This window comes from Pristiophorus japonicus, chromosome 12, assembly GCF_044704955.1.
Source record: "Pristiophorus japonicus isolate sPriJap1 chromosome 12, sPriJap1.hap1, whole genome shotgun sequence".
In the NCBI taxonomy this organism is placed as follows: Eukaryota; Metazoa; Chordata; class Chondrichthyes; family Pristiophoridae; genus Pristiophorus; species Pristiophorus japonicus.
The window spans coordinates 203,127,324-203,137,962 of record NC_091988.1 but is presented as its reverse complement, the minus strand read 5'-3'; the positions used below and the strand labels follow the sequence as shown (position 1 = coordinate 203,137,962).

The window sequence follows — 10,639 nt, the reverse complement described above, 5'->3', positions numbered from 1 at the left end:
TCACACCCAGTACCGCTCACCCATCATCCCCTGTGCTCGCTGCCCCGTGTCCTAACTCACACCCAGTCCCGCTCACCCATCACCTCCTGTGCTCGCTGCCCCGTGTCTTAACTCACACCCAGTACCGCTCACCCATCATCCCCTGTGCTCGCTGCCCCGTGTCCTAACTCACACCCAGTCCCGCTCACCCATCACCCCCTGTGCTCGCTGCCCCGTGTCCTAACTTACACCCAGTCCCGCTCACCCATCACTCCCTGTGCCCCGTGTCCTAACTCGCACCGAGTCCTACTCACCCATCACCCCCTGTGCTCACTGACCTACATTGGCTCCCAGTCCACCAACACCTTGATTTTAAAATTCTCATCCTTGTTTTCAAATCCCTCCATGGCCCTCGCCCCTCCCTATCTTCTGTAATCTCCTCCAGCCCCACAACCCCCCAAGATCTCCACGCTCCTCCAATTCTGGCCTCTTGCCCTTCCTCGATTTCCTTCTCCCCACCATTGGTGGCCGTGCCATCAGCTGCCTGGGCCCCAAGCTCTGGAACTCCCTCCCTAAACCTCTCCACCTCTCTCTCCTCCTTTAAGATGCTCCTTTAAACCGAACTCTTTGACCAATCACCTCTCTTCACCTTTGGCTCGGTATCAATTTTTGTCTGATAACGCACCTGTGAAGGACCTTGGGACATTTTACTACATTTAAGGCGCTAGATAAAGGCAAGTAGGGTTAATGGAATGGCTCACATGGATCAGAATGGAGGTTACATCTCAATTCTAATGTTAAGTTCAGCTTAAACTTTTCAAAAATACCAAGAAAATTAATTCAGGTAATTGATCATAAATGGCCAACACTGCAAATATCAGACAATGTGAGCTGAAAATGAAAGGCAGCTGAGATAGCCTTGTTCTCACACTATAGGTCAGGAGGGTAAAGATTGTTGAAGATGGCATATGAATGATTAATGTAATATGCTTTCCCGTGCGTGCTATTTATCCCCATCATCGGCGGTCCCTCGAACGAGGATGACTTGTATCCACATGAGTTCAATGAAGGACCCGATGTTCCAGGTCCTGAACTCCAGTTGAGGGGGTGGAAGATGCCTGTGCGTGGATTTTTTTAATGTGTGGTGACCACGGGCTTGACAGAGCTAGGCCTTTATCCAGTGGCAAGGGTTAACCAGGACAACTGGAGACCTGCTCTGCTGTGCTATTTATAGACAGGCATTAACTCACTTATGTGATATGGCGTAAAGTGTGTTTGCAAACAGCACACCGAGGGATGTAGCCAGGGTGAGTCAGGTCATCATACACTTCGCCAATCAGAATTTCTCCAGTGTAGAACTTGGAAATAAGTTATCAGCAAAAGCTATTGAAGGAGCACGTAAACGTAGTTCTGGAACATAGAAACAGGAGAAGGCCATTTAGCCTCTCGAGCATGTTCCACCATTCAATTAGGTCATGACTGATCTGTCCCTTCACTCCACTAGCCCTCCTTTGTTCCACATTGCTGTCTTGAAAGGTTCAATTGACCACCAGCCTTTTGGGGGAGAGAGTTACAGATCTCTACCCCACTTTGTGTGGAAAAACTCCTTCTTGACATCTCCCCTCAATGCCCTATCTCTAAAATTAAGATTATAGCCGCTTGTTCCGGACTCGCCCACCAGAGGAAAGAGCTCTCTCTATACAGAGGAAGCAGTTGGTTTCAGTGTTTGCTATAAATTCACAGTGAAGCAAATGAAAGAAACATTCGTCAAATGCAGCTCGACCAGCAGGCATGCAACATTCAGAGCAGATCACCATCGATGACTGAAAAACCTGCAGACACAGTTCAATATCTTCTTCCTGATGGTTTCAAGACACAATTTCTTAAACTGATAGAGTCACTGAGAGAACCCAAAGCATAGCTGCACCAGTAAATTGAAACATCTTGTACTTGTGCAATATGTCAATATAAGGCACATTGTTGAGGTAGTGTAGAGTAAGCTTTACTCTGTATCTAACCCCGTGCTGTACCTGCCCTGGGAGTGTTTGATGGGACAGTGTAGAGGGAGCTTTACTCTGTATCTAACCCCGTGCTGTACCTGCCCTGGGAGTGTTTGATGGGACAGTGTAGAGGGAGCTTTACTCTGTATCTAACCCCCTGTACCTGCCCTGGGAGTGTTTGATGGGGACAGTGTAGAGGGAGCTTTACTCTGTATCTAACCCCATGCTGTACCTGCCCTGGGAGTGCTTGATGGGACAGTGTAGAGGGAGCTTTACTCTGTATCTAACCCCGTGCTGTACCTGCCCTGGGAGTGTTTGATGGGACAATGTAGAGGGAGCTTTACTCTGTATCTAACCCTGTGCTGTATCTGCCCTGGGAGTGTTTGATGGAACAGTGTAGAGGGAGCGTTATTCTGTATCTAACCCCCTGCTGTACCTGCCTGTGAGTGTTTGATGGGACAGTGTAGCGGGAGCTTTACTCTGTATCCAACCCGTGCTGTACCTGCCCTGGGAGTGTTTGATGAGATAGTGTAGAGGGAGCTTTACTCTGTGTCTAACCCCGTGCTGTACCTGCCCTGGGAGTGTTTGATGGGACAATGTAGAGGGAGCTTTACTCTGTATCTAACCCTGTGCTGTATCTGCCCTGGGAGTGTTTTATGGGACAGTGCAGAGGGAGCTTTACACTGCATCTAACCCATGCTGTACCTGCCCTGGGAGTGTATGATGGGACAGTGTAGAGGGAGCTTTACTCTGTATCTAACCCGTGCTGTACCTGCCCTGGGAGTGTTTGATGGGACAGTGTAGAGGCAGCTTTACTCTGTATCTAACCCGTGCTGTACCTGCCCTGGGAGTGTTTGATGGGACAGTGTAGAGGGAGCTTTACTCTGTATCTAACCCCGTGCTGTACCTGCCCTGGGAGTGTTTGATGGGGCAGTGTAGAGGCAGCTTTACTCTGTATATAACCCCGTGCTGTACCTGCCCTGGGGGTGTTGATGGGACAGTGTAAAGCGAGCTTTACTCTGTATCTAATCTGTGCTGTACCTGTCTTGGGAGCGTTTGCATGGGATAGTGTAGAGGCAGCTTTACTCTGTATCTAACCCGTGCTGTACCTGCCCTGGGAGTGTTTGATGGGATAGTGTAGAGGCAGCTTTACTCTGTATCTAACCCGTGCTGTACCTGCCCTGGGAGTGTTTGATGGGACAGTGTAGAGGGAGCTTTACTTTGTATCTAACCCGTGCTGTACCTGTCCTGGGAGTGTTTGATGGGACAGTGTAGATGGAGCCTTACTCTGTATCTAACTCGTGCTGTACCTGCCCTGGGAATGTTTGATGGGACAATGTAGAGGGAGCTTTACTCTGTATCTAACCCTGTGCTGTATCTGCCCTGGGAGTGTTTGATGGGACAGAATAGAGGGAGCTTTACTCTGTATCTAACCCCGTGCTGTATCTGCCCTGGGAGTGTTTGATGGGACGATGTAGAGGGAGCTTTACTCTGTATCTAACCCCGTGCTGTACCTACCCTGGGAGTGTTTGATGGGACATTGTAGAGGGAGCTTTACTCTGTATCTAACCCCGTGCTGTACCTGCCCTGGGAGTGTTTGATGAGACAGTGTAGAGGGAGCTTTACTCTGTATCTAACCCCGTGCTGTACCTGCCCTGGGAGTGTTTGATGGGACATTGTAGAGGGAGCTTTACTCTGTGTCTAACCCCCTGCTGTACCTGCCCTGGGAGTGTTTGATGGGACAGTGTAGAGGGAGCTTTACTCTGTATCCAACCCGTGCTGTATCTGCCCTGGGAATGTTTGATGGGACAGTGTAGATAGAGATTTACTCTGTATCTAACCCGTGCTGTACCTGCCCTGGGAGTGTTTGATGGGACAGTGTAGATGGAGCCTTACTCTGTATCTAACCCCCTGTACCTGCCCTGGGAGTGTTTGATGGGACAATGTAGAGGGAGCTTTACACTGCATCTAACCCATGCTGTACTTGCCCTGGGAGTATTTGATGGGACAGTGTAGAGGGAGCTTTATTCTGTATCTAACCTCCTGTACGTGCCCTGGGAGTGTATGATGGGACAGTGTAGAGGGAGCTTTACTCTGTATCTAACCCGTGCTGTACCTGTTCTGGGAGTGTTTGATGTGACAGTGTGGAGGGAGCTTTATTCTGTATCTAACCCCCTGTACCTGCCCTGAGAGTGTTTGATGTGACAGTGTGGAGGGAGCTTTATTCTGTATCTAACCCATACTGTACCTTTTTAAATCCCTAGCACTAACATCTTTCACGCAGAATAACACAAAACGAAAGAGAACAGTAGTGAGAATGAGTCCCACATACTGCAGATCACTGCAGTGCCCGGAGTGTGTGTTTTGTCATTTCCCACCGGGAACTCAAACTTATTTCCACTGCAGTGCTTAATAATTTAACAATAGATCAGAGAATCACAGCACATACGCTGGCCCATTCTCTCACAAATCTTTATTTCCCCTGTCTCGGAATCCTGCTGCAATGCCACAATGGATAGGTCATGTTGGATAACCCGAAAAAATTATCAAAATTTACGGCATGGACTGAGGCCATTCGGCCCATCGTGTCCGCACCGGCGACCATGAGCTATCCCGCCTAATCCCACTTTCCAGCTCTCGGTCTGTAGCCCTGCAGGTTACGGCACTTTGTGCACATCCAAGTACTTTTTAAATGAGGTGAGGGTTTCTGCCTCTACCACCCTTTCAGGCCGTGAGTTCCAGACCCCCACCACCCTCTGGGTGAAGACATTTCCCCTCAAATCCCCTCTGAACCTCCCCCCAATTACTTTAAATCTATGCCCCCTGGTTGTTGACCCCTCTGCCATAGGGAAATAGGTCCGTCCTATCCACTCTATCCAGGCCCCTCATAATTTTATACACCTCAATAAGGTCTCCCCTCAGCCTCCTCTGTTCCAAACAAAACAACACCGGCCTATCCAATCTTTCCTCATCGCTAAAATTCTCCATTCCTGGCAACATCCTCGTAAATCTGCTCTGTACCCTCTCCAGTGCAATCACATATTTAAATATTTGTCACCATTCATTGTGCTGAGTGACTCTCGGTAGTTTAGAGAGTTAGGTCCACAATATAAGGCCATGAAAGATCAGCTCCAGCAACAACAAAAAGTACAATCATCCTGGCTTTGAAATGGTGCTGAAAAATAATGCAACTTACAAATCTTTACAGTGGCACAGAATGAAACACGTGGACCAGAGGCCAGCAGTTCGAACCCCCAATCGCCGTGGGTTCTGGGGCCTCACCGTGGGGTCTGGGGCCTCACCACGGGGTCTTGGGCCTCACCACGGGGTCTGGGGCCTCACCACGGGGTCTGGGGGCTCACCGTGGGGTCTGGGGCCTCACCGTGGGGTCTGGGGCCTCACCGCGGGGTCTGGGGCCTCGCCGCGGGGTCTGGGGCCTCACCACGGTGTCTGGGGTCTCACCGCGGGGTCTGGGCCTCACCGCGGGGTCTGGGGGCTCACCGCGGGGTCTGGGGCCTCACCGCGGGGTCTGGGGGCTCACCGCGGGATCTGGGGGCTCACCGCGGGGTCTGGGGCCTCACCGCGGGGTCTGGGGGCTCACCGCGGGGTCTGGGGGCTCACCGCGGGGTCTGGGGCCTCACCGCGGAGTCTGGGGCCTCACCGCGGGGTCTGGGGGCTCACCGCGGGGTCTGGGGGCTCACCGCGGGGTCTGGGGGCTCACCGCGGGGTCTGGGGGCTCACCGCGGGGTTTGGGGCCTCACCGCGGGGTCTGGGGGCTCACCGCGTGGTCTGGAGCCTCACCGCTGGGTCTGGGAGTTCACCGCGGGGTCTGGGGTCTCACCGCGGGGTCTGGGCCTCACCTCCGGGTCCGGGGGCTCTCCGCGGGGTCTGGAGCCTCACCGCGGGGTCTGGGCCTCACCCCTGGCTCTGGGGGCTCTCCGCGGGGTTTGGCAGTTCACCGCGGGGTCTGGGGTCTCTCCGCTGGGTCTGGGGCCTCACCCCTGGGTCTGGGGGCTCTCTGCGGGGTCTGGAGCCTCACCGCGTGGTCTGGGCCTCACCGTGGGGTCTGGGGGCTCACCGCGGGGTTTGGCAGTTCACCGCGGGGTCTGGGGTCTCTCCGCTGGGTCTGGGGCCTCACCCCTGGGTCTGGGGGGGCCTCACCCCTGGGTCTGGGGGCTCTCTGCGGGGTCTGGAGCCTCACCGCGTGGTCTGGGCCTCACCGTGGGGTCTGGGGGCTCACCGCGGGGTTTGGCAGTTCACCGCGGGGTCTGGGGTCTCTCCGCGGGGTCTGGAGCCTCACCGCGGGGTCTGGGGGCTCACCGCTGGGTCTGGCGGCTCTCCGCGGGGTCTGGGGCCTCACCACGGGGTCTGGAGCCTCACCGCAGGGTCTGGGGGCTCTCCGCTGGGTCTGGGGCCTCGCTGCCGGGTCTGGCGGTTCAGGGCGGGGTCTGGGGGCTCACCGTGGGGTCTGAGGGGCTCACCGCCGGGTGTCAGGGCTCACTGTGGTTCTGGGGTCTCGCTGTGGGGTCTGGGGGCTCATCGCAGGGTGTCAGAGCTCACCGCGGGGTCTGGAGTCTCACCGCGGGGTCAAGGGGCTCACCGCGGGGTCTGGGGGCTCACTGCGGGGTCTGGGGGCTCACCGCGGGGTCTGGGGGCTCACCGTGGGGTCTGGGGGCTCACCGTGGGGTCTGGGGGCTCACCGTGGGGTCTGGGGGCTCACCGTGGGGTCTGGGGGCTCACCGTGGGGTCAAGGGGCTCACCGCGGGGTCTGGGGGCTCACCGTGGGGTCTGGGGGCTCACCGTGGGGTCTGGGGGCTCACTGCGAGGTCTCTGGCCTCGCCCCCTGGAGCCGGTGAATGGCGGGCACCTACCAGGTGTCTCGATGCCGTTGGCGGGGATTGTGGGGGGTTGAAACGTGAAGTTGTGGGAACAATGGTCATGGATGCGGACCTCGGGCACTGGGGCCCACCTGACGAGGAAGCTTTGCTGCCTGCCGCTGTTAGAGAAGGTGATGTACTCCCAGTGCCCTCCAGCTCCCTGGCCCACTGTTTTATATTGGCCGTGAGTATATTGACCAAGCCCCTGTAGACAGGCCAGCCTGTGTCTGCAAGGACCTGCTCCTGTCATTGGAGACAGTTCCAGGAGCAATAACCTGCTGGGTGTGCCTCTGAACTATCAACGTGTTGGCAAACAGTTGGCTGAATTTGGCCAGATAGGATCCAGCTGATATTTGAAACAATGAATACAATGGGATGTATAATCTTTACCGAACCTCGTGTTGCCAGCCTTTGACTCAGTGGTCGCTGGGGTCAACTGTTGGTCGACCTCCTTCCTCCTCTGGTTCACAACGACAGGCTTCGAGTCAGCACGGGACACTTGCTGCTGGTGTATATGGAACAGACATTATTCATATACATCATGGGCGCTCAGACTAACTGTACACAGAACGCAGCTTTCGAGCTCTCCAAATAAGGGCTAAAAAAACTTTTTCCTTTATACACCTCAGTGTCCCTGCATCAAAGGTCAGAGATAGACCTCCTGATATATCTGTTCCCCAATCCTTCAAAACCGTCTCTTTGCATAAACAGTTGCCGTTGTATATTTCAAAGATTCTTCTCTCAAACAAGACTTCCTGACTTAATCGTTCTCAAGTCCTTCGATAGTTTTATTAACCACGCATCTTCCTGTTCTGTAGCTAATGGATCTCTCAGTCTGCCTATTACACTAGGGGAGGTTAATAAATTATTAAACACGGGGAAGGAAGGAGAACTTTGCTCGATGACCTCTCGCCTGCGGCCCTGACTGATACAGAGGCGGTGGGGAGACATTACTCCCAGGATCCGAGACTTTAATCACTCGCGGTTGATGATGTTCCAGTCACCTGTTTCCCTGCACAAGTATTTCTTGTAGATAACACCCAGACCTTGAAAGCAGACGACAAGCCGAGCTTTCGTCCCACGGCACCCCACTGCTGCCCTCTTTATCTTGGGAAGCCTGTTGTTCCAAAATACAAGGAAGTCCGAGAATCAACCCTTAACTCGGCAGGATGCCCAGCATCCCGGCTCCGAGTCAGAAGGTGGAGGGTTCGAACCCCACTCCGTACAGTGCCAGCTCTCCATTCTGGTTCAACAACATCCCCCACCTCACCGTATGGGTTGTGGGAGCCCATAAACCCCCACTCACCCCATATCGGATTTACCCCGTCAGCTGGTGTGAAGATGGTTAATGTTGTGTATGCATGCCTGTTCACTGTGTGATGTCTGTAACACTGTTGTGCCACACTGAATGTACCCTTACACTGTACACACCTTGCCTGTACACCAGAGGGTGCTGCTGCTGGAGACCTAAGGGTTGCCTGCACACGGCAGGTAACCCAGTATAAAAACGAGCTCACAGCTTGTTGTCCTCACTCAGGAGCTGCAAATAAAGGACTACAGGTCCACACAGTTTAAGTATCACACCCTGCCTCGTGGAGTCATTACTAAAGGTGCCTACTTACACTACAACTGGCGACGGAAATACGAGGTCACGAATCACACGCTCAGCATGTCGAATCTCAGCATCTTTCAGCAATTTACCAATGGGGAAGATTGGGATGCTTTTGTAGAAAGATTGGAACACTTAAGGAGACTGACTGCACCGGGCGACTTTGGCGACCGCCTAAATGAAGCACTAAGGGACTCTAAACCGACGAGAACAGTACACCGCATTGATACTTCTAAGGGCAGAAACGCTGCCCCGAATCCCACAACCCTGAGTCCTCCACATGGGGCAAACCGGCTAGCCCCGTGCTGGCGCTGTGGAGGAAACCACAGGGCCCACCAGTGCCGCTACAAAGACTACGCATGCAAAGAGAAAAGGCACCTTCAAAGGATGTGCAGCAAAAGCTGTACTCACTGCGTCTCTGATGAGTTGGCTGATCACCGGGGCTCCGACACAGATGAAGGTGAAGTTGCTCAACCCCTGGAAGAAGAAGATGGAACTCATACCTGCTCCACCGAAAGTTCTCCGTGGACGATGAAAGTAGACGTCGACGGGGTCCCAGTTTTATGGGAGCCAGTCCGTGATGAGCCAAAAGACCTATGAAAAAATTTGGACAAATCCTGCCAATTGACCAAAACTGTCTCCTGTCCAGGCGAGGCTGCTCACCTATACCAAAGGTAAAATCCAAAATGGTTGGCAGCTTAGACATCCAGGTCTCCCAGGGCGGCGTGTTGAACAAACTCCCCCTGTGGATTGTAGCCGGCGACGGTCCCACGTTGCTGGGCAGGAATTGGATGAACCGGGTCCACATCAGGCGAAGTGGCCCTGTGGAAGACAAGACCACCACAGCCCACCTGCAGGAAATGGCTGCAGCACCACGAGGAGAAAAACATGTAATCAAAGTGGCCGCCGCCATGCCACGAGTAAGCATGGAGGAGCATCACGTGACACCGAGTGGCCAATCGGATTTGAAGGTTCCCTTAAAGGAGACCGGTAACCAAAAAAATTTAAAGGGGAGGTTTCAAATATTTGAGTACACGGACTTTAAAGCTAAAGATGCGATTAAAGGGTGCAGGTATGAAAATGTATGCGATGTAACCATGAATTGTGATGCTGGTTTAACTAATGTGACTAATGAGATGAATGCAGGTGTCAGTAAGGTTAAGAACAAGTTTATTATGTTTAACAATAATGATAGAGAATGTGAAATGCCTAATGTAACCATGTCTGTTGAAACCAGGACACCCAAAAGTGATGCACCTGCTAGAATGTATAATGCAGGCTTGACTATGTGTGATCAGAGCCAAGGTGTCATGTATACCGGTAAGATACTGCCAAAGGACATTGGGTCCTACAGGGACCATTCTGATGCCGATGGAATCCCCCTGTGGGAGACCCCCAGGTCCAGCAGGCTACCTGACCATGTAGCCTGGACCTTTGGAACGAATGTGATGCCCCTTGCAGGACACACACACAGCCAGTGAGAGCAGACCCACTACAGGGATAGTGGTCAATGGGCAGCCCAGCCACCACCAATGGCAACCGGCACCAGACCAGCCCTACAGCCCCTGGCCACCAGGGCCAACACCAGGAGCATGAGGCCAATACCCTCCAGCTTCTCTGGCAAACCCTGGGATGACCTGACCCTCATCCCAATTGGAGGATAAGGAGCCCACCCAGTCTTGTGGCCCTGCCCACCACCCCACAACTACCCACATAACAGTGTATACACACCACCCACTGCTGCCGTGGCTACCTCCCCGAGGGATCCCACAACAGTGACACCCACTTGGTCTGTGTGTGAGGGAGGGGAAACGTACGAGGCCAGCCTCAAGCACAGGGGTCACACCTGGCAACCACACACCCCTCACCACAACCTCCCATAGCCCACCACTGATCACCTCCCCTGGGCAGGACAACTAGGATATGAAAAATGCTCAGGGGGGAGTATTGTTGTGTATGCATGCCTGTTTACTATGTGATGTCTGTAACACTGTTACGCCACACTGAATGTACCCTTATACTGTACACACCTTACCTGTACACCAGAGGGTGCTGCTGCTGGGGACCTAGGGGTTACCTGCACACGGCAGGTAACCCAGTATAAAAGGGAACTCACAGCTTGTTGTCCTCACTCAGGAGCTGCAAATAAAGGACTACAGGTCTACACAGTTTAG

General features: G+C 53.5%; 1 protein-coding gene across 1 annotated transcript; it reads left to right on the top strand.

Annotated features, from left to right (window-relative positions):
- The first annotated feature begins 5,148 nt into the window (after positions 1–5,148).
- On the top strand, positions 5,149–6,891 carry LOC139276915 (uncharacterized PE-PGRS family protein PE_PGRS36-like). Its single transcript, XM_070894908.1, has one exon. The coding sequence runs from the start codon at positions 5,149–5,151 to the stop codon at positions 6,889–6,891; it is 1,743 nt and encodes a 580-aa protein (XP_070751009.1).
- Positions 6,892–10,639: the final 3,748 nt, after the last annotated feature.